General features: G+C 34.7%; 4 protein-coding genes across 4 annotated transcripts; 2 read left to right on the top strand and 2 right to left on the bottom strand.

Annotated features, from left to right (window-relative positions):
* Nucleotides 1-1444: 1444 nt before the first annotated feature.
* On the bottom strand, nt 1445-3830 carry LOC140880248 (RHOMBOID-like protein 2). Its single transcript, XM_073284537.1, has 6 exons — nt 3400-3830; nt 2840-3003; nt 2535-2698; nt 2172-2431; nt 1931-2051; nt 1445-1775 (listed from the first exon to the last, which is right to left on the bottom strand). The coding sequence occupies exons 1-6, from the start codon at nt 3723-3725 to the stop codon at nt 1647-1649; spliced, it is 1164 nt and encodes a 387-aa protein (XP_073140638.1). The 5' UTR covers nt 3726-3830; the 3' UTR covers nt 1445-1646.
* An 875-nt stretch (nt 3831-4705) lies between these two features.
* On the top strand, nt 4706-6636 carry LOC140884125 (probable xyloglucan galactosyltransferase GT12). Its single transcript, XM_073290799.1, has one exon. It carries the CDS (start codon nt 4806-4808, stop codon nt 6612-6614), a length of 1809 nt encoding a protein of 602 aa, XP_073146900.1. The 5' UTR covers nt 4706-4805; the 3' UTR covers nt 6615-6636.
* Nucleotides 6637-7431: 795 nt separating this feature from the next.
* Nucleotides 7432-10592, bottom strand: LOC140880249 (uncharacterized). Its single transcript, XM_073284538.1, has 4 exons — nt 10240-10592; nt 8757-8860; nt 7766-7895; nt 7432-7687 (listed from the first exon to the last, which is right to left on the bottom strand). The coding sequence occupies exons 1-4, from the start codon at nt 10360-10362 to the stop codon at nt 7649-7651; spliced, it is 396 nt and encodes a 131-aa protein (XP_073140639.1). The 5' UTR covers nt 10363-10592; the 3' UTR covers nt 7432-7648.
* A 1801-nt stretch (nt 10593-12393) lies between these two features.
* Nucleotides 12394-18238, top strand: LOC140881726 (oxysterol-binding protein-related protein 3C). Its single transcript, XM_073287261.1, has 10 exons — nt 12394-12662; nt 13750-13843; nt 14597-14713; nt 14802-14874; nt 14977-15095; nt 15331-15452; nt 15546-15722; nt 16235-16379; nt 16826-17004; nt 17794-18238. Exons 1-10 carry the CDS (start codon nt 12562-12564, stop codon nt 18035-18037), a joined length of 1371 nt encoding a protein of 456 aa, XP_073143362.1. The 5' UTR covers nt 12394-12561; the 3' UTR covers nt 18038-18238.
* Nucleotides 18239-19274: the final 1036 nt, after the last annotated feature.

Here is a 19274-nt window from a genome sequence, read left to right as displayed (position 1 = left end):
ATTATAGCTGAATTGGAAAATAGTACATAAATTTCCAAAACCAATTTCCCAGTGTGTGGATAAATCATTTACAATATGTTCCCCAGATTATTTGCAAATGTCTGAAGAAAATGAGCAAAGTTTCTGCTTTGGAATAAATAGACAATGACACGGCTCTGTTAAGTTAAAGCAACTTTGACCGACATATTCAATGTAAAGGGAGGGGGGTCTCGACCCAAAAATTTTAAGACGTGTCCCTTAAAAAAAAAAAAAAAACTAGTGTATTTAATACACAACACAAGATCAATTTTAGAAAATAATAATAATAAATTGACCAAGATCATTTTGCTAACTATTTCCTTATTTTTGCATCTATATCTTTGCTTATTTACTTACTATTGTCTTATCAAATTTCGATTTATTTTGATAATTTTAGTTGTTTTTCATAGAATTAATGTTGATGCGACATTGAATACGAAATCGCCTCATCGACCACGAATCGATGCCACATCAACGGTATGTCGAAAATAAAACAAAATAATATTAATATTTATATATATATATATATGAACAAAATCGCAGATAAATAAACATATATAACCCAAATACAAATTTCACCAAAAAATACACTAAAGCTCTCACCAAATAACACTAAAACAAACTAATATTAAATGTCAATACATAACGATTGCTGTTTTATATGACAAGTTAACAATATATATTGGAGTAACAAATTAGATCATAATTTAGTGTTTGGAATTGGAGTACGCAGCTAATAATTATGTCATTTTCTTACGGTGTGAGAATTAAAATGGGACCATTTGTGCTTCTAAGCATGCACTCTCTTTTTGATAAAATTTTCGTTGTCGCCAGAACTGGTCTTCCACTTTAAGCAACCCCATAAATTCATTTACTTTTACTTTTTTCATATATTAAAGTTTAAATTACGCAACCATTCTCCCTCCACACAAATTTATTAATTCCATTGAACTCGAAAAGTACTCTCTAATATTTTTTTTAAAAAAAAACAAAGATTTTTAATTTAGAAAATGTTCATTTTTCTCACACGATCTTGGGATCTTCCATTTTATTTTCTTGAAAAAAAAATTGAAAAGCAAAAACAATATCACATTTTTTCTTTATAATTTTATTCAAAAATCAAAGTTCTGAATCAGACACCCCCCCTTTTTTTTACACGACCACTTTAATTTGATTGCAGAACAACTACCCATAACCACTTTAACTAACCTCTATAAAGTCAATAAAGAATAAATAAAAAAGCAAGAAATTAAAATATTGCATGCATGGGGTATCGGAATCATTTCTCCAGATATGATTCCAACAACACGAAGTGTCTATTTTGAGGATGAAAATCATAACACAGTCTTTTTTTTTTCCCGAGATTCGATCCTGCAACAACTGTAGTCATAATCAATTGAAGTACATATATCGTCATACATATAATTTCCAGTCTTAATTAGTTAAGACAGATCGTTATTAAATTACAAAAATATCGACGCCATATATGTTCACATTAAGTTTATATTAATGTTCCATAAGGTAATTATAATTAAACACGGTTTTAAATGTAACGTCGAGGTATTTATATTCAGTTTAACGAGATAATAATAATAATAATAATTTGTAATTAAATTAACTAAATTAAGTCATCGGCAGAGGTCCACGCAGAGCTGCTGGATTTGTTCTGTGGTGTTGCCATTACCAGCAAGAGTGTAGAACTTGCTCCTGTGGTTCTGCAAGCACGTTAAGTACAATTGATTGCCCTCTTGGCTTGACTGCATATATAAAAAATATATATATAGTTAGCCAAAATATTTAATTTTGTTCAACTAGGGATTTAGTTGAATTTCAATTCAAAATGGTTAATTCAGATGCAATGTAGCCAAAATCAAAGCGAAAACAACGGGAGAGATTTGTCGAAATCACTAACCGAACATCGCGCTAATTCGCAGTTCCAAAACGGCGTGGGGACGCAGCTCAAGAAATGACACCAAGAACAATACTCATTTCCATCGACCCCTCCGAGTAGCAACACCAATCCAATACTAAACCTGCATGCATGCAGGTACAAGAAAATGGTGATAATCAAACAATATTTGTGCATGCTTGGATAAACCATATATGAATCGTTTTCGTGTTCGGTTATGCGGATCATACAAATGCTTACTTACCCTGATATGAGTAGCATCAATGAGACAACCAAGAAGATGTATTGATAAACCTTGTACTTGGATTTGGGTTTAGCAAAATAGTTAGAGGCAGCATTCTTCTTTTGGCTGACCCATCCGAACTGAGGCCGGATCAGAAGCACGAATCCGAGCAAGAACCCGCTCAAGAATCCTCCCAAGTGGGCGAAGTTGTCCACATGAGGGAGGATTCCGACAGCCAGATTGATGATAATGATGAGCAGAAGAGTGAGTATTGCTTCCAACTGTAAAAAAATATTACAGGTTTTCATTATATTGCATGTTTTATAAATTTATATAATGTCTCATTTGCTGATTGAGACCCCTTAGTTATAAGTTATAACCAACCTTGTTCTCGTAGATAGTCCAGTTGACAAGGAGTTCTGAAAGCATAGCACCAAGCAATCCAAACAATGCTCCCGACGCACCCACCGAGATCGTCGTCCTAACGAACAAAGACGACAACAGACTCCCCCCGATCCCTGCTATCACGTACAACACTCCGATTCGCACTGCATGCACCATGCAGCAACATGTATAATAACACCATATATATCACATGACATATTAATTATGTCCACAATGATAATATGTATATATATAGCTAGTTGTGAGATTAGTATGTGATGCGAAATTCAAGAATTAGTTGTTACCAAACCCAAATTCTTGCTCGAGCCGAATGCCAACAAATAGCAAACTCAACATGTTTGCAAGAACGTGAAACACTCCAGCATGCAACCACATGCATGATGCTAGCCTCCACACTTGGTGTTCTTCCACCACTTTCTTCACATCCAATGCCCCCATTTTTTGAAGCCTGGAATTCAATTTTTAATCACAAAATTCGGAATTTTCCATATAAAAAATTTGTTGCACGACCCATTGATTTATTTAGAAAAGGAAAACAACTTAATAAATATCCGAGGGGTGAAATTACTCATACATTTGAGTGGAAATGAAGTTGAGGTTGTGAAATATATCCAATAAAATGAAAATGAAAACACAAGTTCACACACACACTCATATATATATATATATATATATTTGTTTGTTTATTTCTATGATGTGCATATTTAAGAATACCTTCACTAGAGAATAATAACAAACGATCATCAAAAGATTATTTTAAAGTTTTGATCAAAGACATGCATAAAAAAAAATCGAAAACGTGCGCATGCAAGTAACCTAAGAAAATAAAGCTGGCGTGGCGTACGTAGCGGCAGAGGGGCCGAGCAAAGGGTTTTCTTGGGTGCTTTGGAAGGCGAACCGGCCGAGGGTGGCGGCACCGATGCACTTGACGGAGTTAGCGGGGCAATCGTTGATGTACATTGCTATCACAAACAAAACAATGTTGACGACAATAATTGTGGGCACCAGCCATGGGAACCAGTGCCTAAAGAGCGGTGGATATGGCCGCTGAGGAGGCGGCGGCGGAGGGCGGTTTTTGGGCTGGAACCCGGGATGAAAGTCGGTCTGGCGGGGTTGGACTTTGATCTCAAGCTCCGAATCTGGCGTGGAGTCGATGGGAGTCCTCCCCATATCGGAGCCAAGATTATCTTTGACGATGAAGAATTAATTTTATATCGATCAAATCAATGAAATATTATGATGAAGGGGATCCGATCCATGGGAAATGATGTTGGTTTGGAGCATGAAAAATGGTTGAGAGATGGAGATTGATTCTTGAATCGTGGGGAGTTGTAAGGGTCTAATTTTAGGATATGCCTATTTGTTTGTACCATATTTTTGCATGGAATATTTTGTGATTAATTACCAATGCAGATTTTAGTTTCCTTGTCTTATAATTATATATATATATATATACACATATATAAACTCTATTTTCTTGGTGATTTGCACTTTTATTTTGGGCAAAATTTTGCCTAATTTTGGTTTCAAAACACCAAAACATAATATTTTTCGTCCACCAAAATGAAACTAAATTACAATATATATACATATATAAAACATCAACACGTGCATACACACACATACACGTTGATATAACAAAATAATTTAGTCATATTTCATCGGAAAAACTGCAAATTTGGTCATGTATGTTTGTCACTTTGCGATTTTGATCTTCTATATTTTCATATTTCAGTTTTAGTCCTGCATTTTCTTATTTTGGTAATTTTGGTTTTTTTTATTCGAAAATGCTTGCGTGACACTGTACACGTACGTCAGCTCCACATCAACACTGAATTGGTGACACGTCAGCGCCACGTCGAAAAAAGGACTAAAATTGCCAAAAAAAAAATAAAGATAGCGGACTAAAGCTGAAATCAGAAAATATAAAGGACTGAAATCGCAAAGTGACAAACACACCGAACCAAAAAAATAATTTTCCCTATTTCATCAACACTTTTTTTTTTTAACGTCCAAAACTCAAAAAGAAAAGGAAAGGAAAGAAAGTGAAAAATGGCCAAATTCTGTGCAAATCGTTGGCCTTAAGAGGATCCTAAAATATGAAACATTTTAATTACCTACCATTCCATTCTTATAAACCTAGCTTTCCATCGACTACCTAATCTTTAATATCTATTTTCTACTAATATCTAAATCATTGATGATTGATGATTTCCTCATGTCATTGGGATAATACCCTGAAATATTTTGATGCGTGACCGGAGACGAAGATTCTTCAAGAAAAGGGATCAAGGAAAAATGGAGAATCCCATTTCAACAAGGCATCGCAACAGATTTTGGTTGGTGTTCTTAGTTTTATTTGTTTTTTGGTATTTTTTGCTTTATGAATTTGATTGGTCTTCTCTCCCCGGTCTCTCTTTGGTATCTCGAGACCAAGAAAACCATCTCCAATCTTTAGATTCTAGTTCCATCCTAAGGAAAAATGTGTCTAATGATCAAAATGTTACTATACATTTGAATCATTCGCCGAGAAACATTGTATCAAGAAATGTCACAAGGCCCATTATTTCGGAAAGAGATGTGAATGTTTCCACGAACAATGAAACAGATTATGAAATTCGAGATCTTGAAGGGCTACAAAAAGAATTAGAACCTCTGTTACCACAAGGAGGAGGAGAGGAAGAAGAAGAAGACGACTACGTCGACAAAGGAGGTGAAAACCGGAGGAAAACAAAGCCATGCAATGGCAGATATATCTACATACACAATCTACCTACAAGATTCAATGATGATCTTCTGAATCAATGCAAGTTATTGAACAAATGGCGTAACATGTGCCCTTATTTCGACAACCAAGGACTCGGGCAACGACTCGGGAACCCTCAGAGGCTTTTCTTGAGCTCCGGTTGGTATGCTACACACCAATTCGCTTTAGAGGTCATATTCCACAACAGAATGAAGCAATATGAATGCTTGACAAATGACTCATCAAAGGCTGCTGGAATCTTTGTCCCATATTATCCAGGGCTGGATATTGCTAGATACTTGTGGGATCATTACAATACATCTGTTAAGGATTATGATACCTTGGGATTGATCAAATGGCTGAAAGAGAAGCCAGAGTGGAACAGAATGGGAGGCAGGGACCATTTCTTGGTCACGGGGCGGATAACGTGGGATTTTCGAAGGGCGGTGGACGAGGACTCTGGTTGGGGGAACAAGCTCATGTCGTTGCCCGAATCACAAAACATGACGATGTTGTCGATTGAGTCGAGTCCATGGAACAAGAACGATTTCGCGATACCATATCCTACATATTTCCACCCATCAACCGATGATCAAGTTTTCCAATGGCAAAACAAGTTGAGGAAGCAAAAGAAAAAGTCTTTGTTTTGCTTCATCGGTGGCACACGTCCTAGCATGAAGGGATCCATCCGGGGGGAAATCATGGAACAATGCAACGCGGCGAAACGCAAGTGCAAGATGCTGTATTGTGTAGATTCAAAAGAGAATTGTGTGAAGCCAGTGAATGTGATGAAGCTGTTTCAAAGCTCCCTTTTCTGCCTCCAGCCACCAGGAGACTCGTTCACCAGACGATCAACTTTCGACTCGATCGTTGCTGGTTGTATACCGGTTTTCTTCCATCCGGGTTCGGCTTATGTCCAATATCTGTGGAATCTGCCCAAGGATTATGAGAAATACTCGGTTTTCATATCGCAGGAGGATGTGAAGAACAAGAAAGTGAACATCGAGAGATTGCTATCTCGAATACCGAAAAGTAAGGTGTTGTCCATGAGAGAAGAGGTGATTAAACTGATCCCAAAGGTTACTTATGCTGATCCAAGGTCCAGATTGGAGACAGTAGAAGACGCGTTTGATCTAGCGGTAACCGGCGTTCTTCAAAGAGTGGAGGGTCTGAGGAGAGACATGAGAGAAGGGAGAAGTTCCAGTGATTTTGATGAAGAAAAGAGTTGGAAATACTATGCTTTCGGGAAAACAGAAGAGCATGAATGGGATGATTTCTTTGATAGAACTAGGATAAGCTTTCAGTATGCATGATTGAATGGTAGAAAGTATATAATATACAAATGATCATGAGTTCTTAGATAAATTTTAGATTAAAGTTCCATAGATCTCTTGAGTCGGCTGTGTGTTGTGGAAATACGAGTGATTAATAATGTATATTTCACACTCTATAGCGAGCTCATGTATTGTGTTTGATGGGAATGAGCATGTCTTATATCATGATATTCTTTTCCAAACTTTTATTTTTCTTTTTCCAAATGTTATGTGTTGACTTTACTTTAACATCGAAGTTTTGTGATTTCGAAATGATAAATCAAAGTGATGATTTGTTTTAGCCTATTATAATTATGGGAAAAATTAATTTTTGCTCATATTTTTTGTGTTTTTGGCGTTTGATCATGTTGTCAAATTTAAGTTTGATCCGTTATTTTTATTTTTATTTTTTTTCCAATTTCAGTTTTCTTGATATGATACGCATGTACCACTAATGCAACGCTAATATGCCGCTGACCGACCGTTCACTTTCGACAAAAAAATGATTAAAATTGTAAAACTCGAAAGATAGGTAACTAACACTGTAATTATTGCAAAGTGGTAATATTCATGACCAAAAGAACAATTTTCCCTATATTTATTTGTTTACATGTAGCATGTTCGATCACAAATCATCGCACGAACGTATGGAAAACCATGGTATTGATTATTTCATTGGATCATAAAAAATTTGTACGCTATATAAATAACACAACAAATGAAGCTAATAAAACATGTGTCATTTAGGATAATGGCCCATAAACGAGCTCTATAATTACTTTATTGTGTTGGAAAATGATGGGTATTTAAGCTGATCAAAAAAATGTAGAAATAATGATACAACAAATAGAGAAAAAACAAAATCTTGAGAAAGAGGTTCAACTAACATGGAAGCTTAGCCTATCCTTCATTTCAGGCTAACAACGATCACTAAAAAATCACTAAAAAATAATTGAAGCGTATGTTTCATCAGATGAAATGGTGGTACAGAAGTCTACCTATCACTATCTTGCGGAAGCAAACGGCGGAGCCAATCAAAAATGCGCCAAACTGTATACTAAAATCCATGCTAGCTGTGATACAATCATAAAATTAGATTGTGACATAGTATAAAGTATAAACTAACCATGTGAGAAAAATGCATAACATACCATAAATAGAGATACGGAAGCAAAGAGCCCTTCCTGAAGAAGGGCTGCATGACCGCCAAAATCTTCTTCGTCAATTTTCAGTACAATAGCATAGTATGCATAGATGATCCCAGTGGATAACACCACAAACCTGGATATCAAAATAGCAGCGTAAATAGCTGTGGCAACTTTCTTTGTTTTTAAGAGCAACGCGAAATGACACAAGCCATTAGCATAAAGTTAGTGCTGGGAAAATACTTAGTGAGTATATAACTTTGACCATAGAAACTAATTGCATAGGTGTCTTTTAATTGGTGGAAATAACTTTCTTTCTGTCAAGAGATTTAACTGAAAATTACCTATGAAACTCACTACTATAGACTATAGAGTGTTCACGTACTGATTTAAGATTATTTCCAACCAGAAGAGAATGTAATAGAAATTGATACTGAGGAATGTCAGCTAATTTCCTTCCACAAATGACAGCAGAAATTAGGATAAACTTAAAATCTGTGCATATAGATGGTTACAGTGAAGAGAACATCAGAAAATTCCATTCCCCAAAAGCACCCCAAAAACCACATTCTATTATTCTGGTCATCTATGACCAACCGGCCATTCATCACAAAAGTCTGGACCTTCTGCTGCCCAAGATTTTTATCAGGAGTCATAAACTTGAAATTTATAAGCACTTTCAAGGCGACTGGGGGCCCAGGATTTTCACGGAATCAAATGTTCAAGACAACTCTGTGCCACCAAGCCTATGCTAATCCAATGACAAATGCTTATGTATAAATCAAATATAAATATTTCATTCTGATTGGGAAAAAAACTAAGAAGAAATTTGATCATGCCTAAACTTATCCACCACACTTCCAAAAAGATAACTGTATCCACCACACTTCTGATCTACAAAAGCAAAAGCTTCATGCATACAGAACTAGCAAGTAGCAACTATAAGTTTTTATTTTCATTTTTTTTTAAAAAATAATGCTAAAGAGCAGTAACTTACAGAAGAAACCATATGCCTCCAACTAAGGGAATCGCACCCCATATCAATCCAAATATGAGGCCTAATGCTTGTCTAATCCAATGTAAAACGTCAGCCAGTTGATCCTGTAACAGACAAATAATAACATCACTTTGAATTAGATGGAATCACCTAGGACATAGGAATATATTAAATTTTCTCAGTCAACGGTGTTCATAAATATTGTTACGGATCTTCATGCTTCCAGTTTATTCCATGAACATGACTTCAATGCCAATGACACTAGCATGACCCACAAGAGCCTTTGAATACTTAGCTTTATGAAAGAAGCAATACATACCCACTGGTTATCACCCCAGTTAAAAATTCAAGTTAAAACTGAGAAATTTCATGGCAATATTAGTTAGGGACATCCTTAGATCCCTAGAGCAATGATGGCTCCTCCTCCTCCATAGTCCATTTATGAAAACACCAGAGGTAGATATGGAGACTAGAGCATAGCATATAACCTCAGTTAAGATCGGTTGAAGCCTCGACAAAAGTTTGCTTATATCGACCTTAGTAAACAAAATTTGAGATTTGATGAAATACAATTTACCCAAAAGAGAGGAGTTGGTTTCTGTTTCTTTCACCTATTTTAAGATTACAAAATATTTGGTCTTCCAACTGCACACCCCAAACAAATTCCTGTGCAGATGAACTCAACTGCTTGGAGTAGTTCAAATGAACAAACAGGGGGGACTCGCAAAAATCTTATCGCAACAAATAAATGGCAAAGAACTCTGCAGCATTATTCTCAATGTCATTCAATAATACGTTCTACCCATCTTCCCTATAAAATTGCATACCTATCCTTACCCTTGCATAAGAAGTCTGTATTAGTTTCATTTTCCAACTAGCATTAGAAGTAGGTATTAACTAAACTGTTTCCATCATATGAAATATGCAATAATTTCTCACTATGTGAGTATAAAATCCAGGAAATTGATGAAAAACGTCTCCACTCTTCGAGTTTGCCTTCTCCATTTCCACTGTAGAGCTGAGAGCGCATTTTATAACAATGTAGAAAACAAATCCATTCCAGTCCGAAACTACTTCCCAGAAGCAAACTATTCAATATTAATTAACAAAGTTCCCTAAATAATCTTACACATCCGACCCAACATAGTAACATTTTGCCAAACCTCGATTTACAGTTAATGCTTATAAATTCTTCATTATCCAGATCAAGCAACTGTCGAGTTCCCATCACCGATCTCAATTTAAGCACTTCCCTTGAGTAGAAAACACGTCATTCTAAATAGCATGATCAACAAAATTTATCATCCATATCTTCTGGACTACCAACCTTAAAATATCAACGACTCTCGCATGGGAAAAAAAATCGAGAATCATGGCAAAAAGTTAACTTTTTTCTTTCAGAGTTTGACAAATTGTACGAAATAAAACCCGGGATAAACAACAGCAACAAATAGACATGAAAGAAAACAGAAGATTATGAAACCTTATCCCAAGAAGCATCGGGATCGAAAAGCTTCGTGATCTTAAACGCCGATATATGATCATCCAGATGCGGAAGCCGAGATTCCCCTTGAAGATTCAATTGCGCCGATTTCCGTTGCTTCATCTTCCGTGTAAGTAAGTAAAATTAAAATTAAAATCCAGCAAACTCCCACAACTAATAACTCAATGTCAATAAAATTACGACTTGTTCGATGAATTCGAAGCCCCAGAGCACATTTGCGAACTGGAAATTGAGATTGTAAAGAGGAACAAGTACGATGCAGTAAATATATATATATATATATATTAATAATAATTAAATAATTGGATATGAAAGAATCAGAGACCTAACGAGATTTGGAATACATTGGAGGAAGAATCCTCCTAGGAAGTTTAGGTTTGTGATTTATTTATTTATTTATTATTTATTATTATTATGGGATTCACGGGCATTCATATTTCACATGCACATGGCATGCCGCGTGTGGAATATTCGATGGTTTTGAACAAAAATAAATATCAATTTTTTTTTATAAAAAAAAAAACAAAGCTAATTCAAAATAAAGTTAACTTACATGATTAGGATTGTAATTTTTCTTGATGTATGAATACATATTAAAAAAAATTTGTGTTAAATTAATTCTTGTGTGAGAAATTTAAAGATTATATTAAAATGATTTTTTATAATAGATTTTGATGTTATGTGATCAAGATTTTGTGGTTAGATATATAAATCTACGAAAATAAGTATTTTTGGTTTTTTATCAATTTATAATATAATTTAATATTTTACTATTCAATTAAATTTTTGCACACCATTCTAATTACTTTTAAATCAATTTGGTGAATCTTAAATAAAAATTAAAATTATATCTTCGTTTATATACAAAATATTGAACGATAAGTTTAAAGAATATAGAATAACTAACTTAATTGTAATTTATTTAAGACAATCATATTTTATCTTGTTTTAAAAATTTTTAGCACTAAATATTATTTTATATTGATTTACTATGTAATTCATCACATCAATATTGAAAATAACAAAAAAATTAATTAGCAATAAATAAATTTTTTTAAAAGTTAAAATCTTGTAATTTAGTAAGATAAATATAGATCCTCTATTAGTTTAATCAACCACAGGTCCACAACTGAAAGAATCCATGCTCCTAAGAGGTGAATACAGTTGTGAGACTCCAGAAATCTGTTAATATATGATGCAATTGATCTCATGTAGAGGTATCTTAGTGTTCTCTTGGTATGCTAACTCTTAATTTTTTATTTTTTTTAAAAAAGCTATACAAATTTACCAACTTGCAAAAAAGAAATCATATTAAAATCAAATATTTTAAAAACATCATAAAAAAAACATTGTATTTGTATATAACGTTACACACACAATGCATGTGAGCTACGACTAGTATATATGAAAACATCGTAAGAGAAACTAGTATTTGAAATGTGAGAAGATGAGTTATGGATGAGATCCATATTTTAGTAAATAAATTAGGTTTTTATGATTAATATAATAAATATAGAATCACATGTGTGTGTATATATATATTTGATAATGTGTGTGTATATATTTTAAAAAGAAATATTTTACTTATATTTTATTTTAATAATAGTTTTATTTTAATAATAGTACATATGAGGAATTTATTAAATATTAGTTATCTTGTAAAATTAATATTTTTTATATTTATAATAAAAAAATAATATTTTTTTTTGAAGAAAAATAAAAATAATTTTTTATAACCAATTATAATAATATATTCTTCTTATAAAATTCAGATATGAGATTTTCGCGTGAGTTTACGTGTTTATTAAAATATATTTTTACGAAGCTGAATAATTTTTGGTAAACCAAATTCAATGCGACAAATTTAAGCAGGAATTAATTCAACGGAGCGCCATCACATTCATTCACTCCTCAAAATCCACCGAACCTAGCAGCGGGATATCGGGGTGTGATGACGTCATCTATATGTTATCAACGGTCGGATTTGAAGCGTGTACCACACGTACAATCAACGGGGTGTGGACAAGAACCGCCAACTAGATTGGACCTTTAGTTTCCAGTTTTACCCCTGTTGATTCGAATAATATAAGAACTGCCACACAACTTGATTTTTATAATGATCATCATCTTTGAATAGCTCTTTCTTCCCATGTTCCCTCGTGCAGATCGCTGAGTCAATTTAGGGTTGAAAATTCTGATTATCTTAGTTTTTCGGACTCTCCATTCGTTGGATTCAGGATTCGCTTGTGGTTTTTCAATTTTCGCGACTTGATCGTTGTTCTCTAATCCCGGTGTAAGGAAATGGGTAGTCCCAAAAAAAATCAGAGCAAAGGGGGGTTCTTCTCGGCGATGACGTCCGGATTGTCGATGTTCAGCAACGCCATGCATAGATCTGTCAACGGGTATACGAACATGCTCTGATTTTTAAAGTTTACGAAACGCGAAGTTAGCATTCCGTATTCACTATTTGGTGAATCTTAATTTGATTTTCCCGAAATCTGTTGGTTTATACATATATTTTCTGGATTCCCGGATGATATATGTTCATCTGTGGGAGACAGATGATCTAAGTTAGAAATTTGAATTTGCTGTATTGATACGCGTGATGTTGAGCTCATGTTTTCCCAGTTGATTCGTTGATTTATGAGCTTTTACGGGCTTCTAAATTTCGTGCCTTTTTTTGTTTGCCTCTATAAATGTTCTGTGTGCAAATCTCCGTGAAAAAGGATGTGGCAGATCAATTCATGTATATCACATTTGCTCTGTTTCTTATTATCCGAAAAATATAGAGGGTTAGGATGAGGTTTATCCTTTATCATTTTTTGGTCAATGATTTGATTTCCTCTTTCTTTCTTTCCTTTTTTTTTGGGGGGCATATCGTTTGCTCACTTTTGGGAATGAATGGGGAAAATGGTATCGCTTGAGAACAGAATATAATTTGAGTTCTTTTATTTGTAGTCTTGACGTTTTGACAATCTATAGGAGCGTGGGATGAAAATTTAACTTGCTGCGAGAATGCCTACTTGAATTTTTGGTTTGGCGATCTAATCATTGGAGCTTATATTTTTCGTAATACAAGTCTTGTGATGAATCAAGCACATGGAAAACACTGGTTTAATAGAAGCATAATGAAGATCTAGAATATGTCATGTGTGAACAGTTGAACTCTATGCTGGTCTTGATTTTATAATTATGGAGCAAAATATTTGAATACCCATTTTCGGAGATGAGAGAGTCAATATTGAGCTTTCCTTGCCCAAAAATTGGCTTATGTATATAATAAGTGGCTTTGCTATATGCTCGACTATGTTAATGTGCATGCCTTTAATTATTAATGTGCACATACAGATGCACTCATATTCATCATGTTCATCTTGATAAAAATGATCAATAAATGAGATCTTTCTGTTGCATGAATAGATTCTTCTATCTTTCCAATGCATCGCAATTTTTAATATTTTCTCTGAGAAACACATTACTTGTCACTAGATTGCTAGGGTATGAAGGAGTTGAAGTTATAAATCCTGAAGGAGGCAAAGAAGATGCAGAAGAGGAAGCACAGAGAGGAAGATGGAAACAGGAGGTAAGTTGTCTGGTGGCAATGTTAATTTTTAATGAGGATCTTGATTCAGTTTATGGATTTATATTCATGATCTTGCAAGTAATGTAAGGATTAGGTGGTTGTATCGTCAGCAGACACTTTGAAAAAGACCAATTCACTGTTTCTGGTGAGATTGAAATTTGAATTAGTTGTTGACATTGGTAAAAAGTTTGAATCAGAGGAAAATTTGGTTCGATTTATCCAAAATTGATCTGTGCATGAAAAATTGCATATTATGACCCTCAATCGATTAGTTAGACATGTTGGTATTTTTTAGGAGTTTTTTTGACATTGATGAAATTTTTCCCAATAATACCTAGCCTCTTAGGAATGTTAAGTTTTTGTACAAGATGGTTATGCAGTCGGAAACAGCATTGTCTCCAAAACCCTATTTGAATGGGTTGTGGCTACCCAAAACTTCACATATACTTGGGATTTTGCCAGTGCTATTTCTGGATGGCGATACCGACTGGTAACCATGCACAAAACATTTGTTAAGAGTGAGGAGTGCCAAGTACAAATTACTTGTTTGAAGCACTTTTCTTTACTTTATAACCCACAACGGCTCCCCAGCAGGAGCCTGTATGTCTCATTTTATTAGTTGTGTTGGTGGAGGTTCCATTTTTATTTATGCTTGTGAAACTTTAAGTTGTGTTGTAAGTGATTGTTTCTTTTGTGTGTGTTTGTGTGTGTGTGTGGATGTATGTGCTGATAGATATATTAATTCCTTAAAAGGAGCGTGACGGTTACTGGAAGATGATGCAAAAATACATTGGTGCTGACGTTACATCAATGGTGACGCTCCCTGTTCTTATATTTGAGCCAATGACAATGATTCAGAAAGTGGCGGAGGTACATGCATACTCATCAGATACTTTTGCTGCTGCTTTAATAATGTCATTTCCTGCAAAGTGATTCTGACTATACCATTATCATACAGTTAATGGAATATTCACACCTTTTAGATCAAGCAGATGAATGTGAAGATCCCTACTTGCGGATGGTGTATGCAGGTGCGTACTTCGATGTGAACGAAAGCGTTTTGTGTGCATTAATTTTGATACTGGAGATACAATTAAACAATACCTTAAAGAAACTTCTCTTATTTGATGCAGCATCATGGGCAGTTTCTGTTTATTTTGCCTATCAACGCACCTGGAAGCCTTTCAATCCGATTCTTGGTGAGACATATGAAATGGCTAACCATGGTGGAATTACGTTCATCTCTGAGCAGGTGAGGCTAGACTTGTGCCCCTAATCTTATTGAGCCTCATGTAATGGAATTTTCAGCATGATGTGCTCCTTAGAATTGTACATTATAATCTGATCGAACCTCATGATTGAATTCTTAGCATGATGTGCATCAATGCTTGAATCTTGAAACACCGGATTTACCATGATAAAATCGATGTTGTCCGTTAATTGTTTTGGATTATTTTATTCGATATTGATGTTTTAACATTATGCAGATCAGCCATCATCCTCCTATGAGTGCTGGGCATGCTGAAAATGAACACTTCACATATGATGTGACTTCTAAGTTAAAAACTAAATTTTTGGGGAACTCTCTTGATGTTTATCCTGTTGGAAGGTAAGTTTGTGTCTTGATTTTTTACTAGTCATGCCTCTTTCATTTATTAAGGTTGTGATGACGTTATAATATCCTCATGTTTCTCTAATGCAGAACACGTGTAACTCTCAAGCGTGATGGTGTTGTCTTGGATTTGGTTCCTCCACCAACCAAAGTTAATAATTTGATATTTGGACGAACATGGGTGGATTCACCTGGTGAAATGATCATGACAAACTTGACCACTGGGGACAAAGTCGTCCTCTATTTTCAACCCTGTGGTTGGTTTGGGTATGTTGCTCTGTACATATCATTATCTCTTTTAATTTAGGGTTTAGCATTTAGGGTTCAAGAAACTATTTTATCAATGTGTGGTGCGACTGAAAGTGGCAATCCGTTAAAGATTTTCTGATTGGTTTGGCTATAGCTAATAACCAAGTCTAATGGTGAAAATTTCAGATGGATTTTAGGAGGGTGGAAACTTCTGAAAGTTGTGTTCTTTAAAAGATGAGCATGTACAGAATGTCGTTACAAATTAAAATATTATACCATCAACTTCAGAATGCTCATTTCCCCTTTACGTCATCAAAGTGATTTCATTAGAAAATTTGAAAATGTTTTGAATTCTTCACCCGATAAGAGAAAACAACAATTTAATGCTTTATTGAAGTTCCCGGAAATATATTAACCCAATGTTTGTGTAATGAATGTGGTTTCCATTTTTAATTTTATGTTGATTTTTTTGTGCTGTAAAATCTCTCTTCAGTTCTGCTTCTGATTCTAGCTGACCATTTTTTTTGCAGAGCTAATCGATATGAGGTAGATGGATACGTATATAATGCTGATGAGGAACCTAAAATTTTGATGACCGGGAAATGGAGCGAGTCAATGAGTTATCAACCATGTGATTTGGATGGAGAACCTCTTCCTAACACAGAACTGAAAGAGGTTAACTTTGTGATTTTCTCTCGTTCCTTTTTCTGTTATTGTATATTACAATGTGAAAAGTTGAATTATGACCTGTTATATGAAGCTATTATCAATTAAGGGCTAAAGAAAAGCTTTGTTGCATGCTATTATAGGATTTCTGTTTTATCTCTTGTTTTTTCCTTGGGGACTTGTTGCATGAACTTTGTGGGTCAGATTTATTTGGAATATCTGTTGTAGCTTTGTCATCCCTTCGGATTTGCCGATGCAATGAGATATTTATTAAAGTTATTTTTACCCGTAAGTCCATACTGGAGTTTACTGGTGGATCAAATATTTTTCTTTTACGAACTGTTCGATATACGCTGGCCTGGAAAAATTCCTTTGCTTTTCATGCTTTGTGAAACGGCGACCTCTTTTTTGTTGTGGCCTGACTGGTCGATAGCTGAGAAGAAATGCTTGTGCAGGTTTGGCATCTTGCAAAAACTCCAGCAAACGACAAATTTCAGTACACCCACTTCGCACATAAAATAAATAGTTTTGATACTGCTCCCAAGAAGTTGTTGGCATCAGATTCTCGGTTACGTCCTGATAGATGGGCACTTGAGAAAGGTGACCTCTCCAAGGCCGGTGCAGAGAAGAGCAGGTCTGTCCCTTATCTCGCAATTCATATGTTGCCTTTTTGCTTGTGAACTTGTTGATCACTATCAGAAGTTACCAATAGAGGGTAGGCTATGCAGTCAATATTTAGTGAAGTCAGTTGATGTTCATTGGAGTTCACGTTTTGTTTTCACATTCAACCCTTGTTAAGACAACGAGTATGCTCCCACCCACGTTTTTGGATGTCACTCAGTGCAAAATCATCCTCCACGACTCAGTTTTGTGGTTAGAATGAATGATAAATTGGCAGCCCCTATAGTCGTTAATTTCTGATCCGGAAGGTTAAATTGGCTCCTTAGCTGTTTAGGATACCTACCAATTTTCGTTCTTAGATCATGCACAAATTATTCAAAGTAGATTGTGGGACATCTTGCATTCTACAGTGCTCGTTGGAATTTAAGTTTGCTGATGTCATTGATTTGCATAATCTGTTTATTTATATTTTAGTCTAATTTTTTTTAATGGATTTGTTTCATTTCCTTCGGTTTCTCACTTCTTCCCAGGGCTCCTTTCATCGTCTTTGCATCTTTACACTCCACAAATCTAGTTTTTTAGATTTTGTTATTTCAGAATTTGGAAAAACTAATGTTATCCTTTACTTTATGATACCACAAATTTTTTCTTCAAGAAGCTATGATGTGGGGTTATATTCTGAATTCTTGATGTGGATTCTTAGAAATGTGACCCTTGACTATCAATTTTAAAATATTGTCACTTGCAAACGTTTCTTTTATTTTGGTCATCTCTGAATATTTTTTGCAATACATCTTTTCAGTCTGGAGGAGAGACAGAGAGCCGAAAAAAGAAACCGAGAAGCAAAAGGTGACCAATTCGCACCGAAATGGTTTGATCCGACCGACGAGGTCACACCAACACCCTGGGGAGACCTCGAGGTATACCGTTACAATGGCAAGTACACTGAACACCGGAATGCTATCGATAATTCAGTTGCCATCGACACAAGTGATGTCCAGTCGATTGAATTTAATCCATGGCAGTATGCTAATTTATCCGAATAACAAAGTACTTGTTCTCTTTTGTTAAAGATGCAATTGGTTTTACATGTGCCTGATGGTCTATATTGGTGGGCTTGTAATTTTATTTCATAATTTTGAAGCCTTGGTTAGAGTTGTGCTAAGTAATTGTTGTCATATTTTGTTTCCCGTTTCAGATATTCGTGTATTACCGAGGTTTTCTAAGGTGTCGTCATCTTTATTTCAGCACTTTTCTGCTTCTCTTTTGAGATTGGCTCAGTCATTTAGCATAATATCATTAAGCCTTGAAATGTTTCAGTTAACAATTAATCTCCATATGATTTTGTGATCATGAGACTAATAATAATTATCATTATAATGATTTAAAATTTATTGTTGATAAATTTATGGATTTGAATTGAATGTGGAAACGGTATGGAAATGATTTCAAACTCGTAGAGTTCCAACCATGTGAAAAAGCATGTGGCAGATTAAAATGATTATTTTGGCTTTTATCTTCATTCTAAAATAAGTTCAGAATTTCTAAGATGTTATTAAAAAAAACAATAATGTTTTGGTTCTATCTATCTGTGTCATTAATTGTATACTTTGCCACTTAAAAAGCTCCAAAAACACAATTTCTTTGCTTGTGAAAACTAAGCGAGTTGTATTTGCAAGTTGTATCTCTCTTATCACGTTATGAAAACGACAAGTGATGTGGATGGTCCCCGTGAAATTTGGAATCTACATCACTGCAAATGTACGTAGCTATTTAATTTAGTGTTCCGAGTATGTTTCAATTCTGACAAATGGGAAAATTTTGTGTTGCCTGCCCTTATGGGTCAATCTATCTTTCTCTAAGTAATTCTTTTTGAATTTCAATATAATTGAAATCAAAATTTCGCGATATAATAGCAAGAATATGATATAATTGATGTAATTATCAATATACATAATATTTGATAATACTTTTAGCATTAATCATCGTTATATCATGTCGATCTATCACGTTTTAATAAAAATTGATGTAATGTATGGATGATTTAAAGAAACAGATAAACAGTCCTATCCAAGAACACCGGTTACATCGAATTTGGCATAGGCCCACCTCAACCCGTGTGTGCTTTCTAGTCTTTACACTCTTTTGTAACATAAAAAAAATAGATAATAAATAATACCGCAAGACAGAAGGTATTTTTTTTTCACGTTTTATATTACTAAATTAAGTTTTCCAGATAATACATTTTGGACTGGTCTTTTCATATTGGTCACGATCACGATG

Source organism: Henckelia pumila, chromosome 2 (genome assembly GCF_033568475.1).
Source record: "Henckelia pumila isolate YLH828 chromosome 2, ASM3356847v2, whole genome shotgun sequence".
In the NCBI taxonomy this organism is placed as follows: Eukaryota; Viridiplantae; Streptophyta; class Magnoliopsida; order Lamiales; family Gesneriaceae; genus Henckelia; species Henckelia pumila.
Note: the sequence above shows the minus strand (reverse complement) of the source record. Positions and strands in the feature narration are given on the sequence as shown.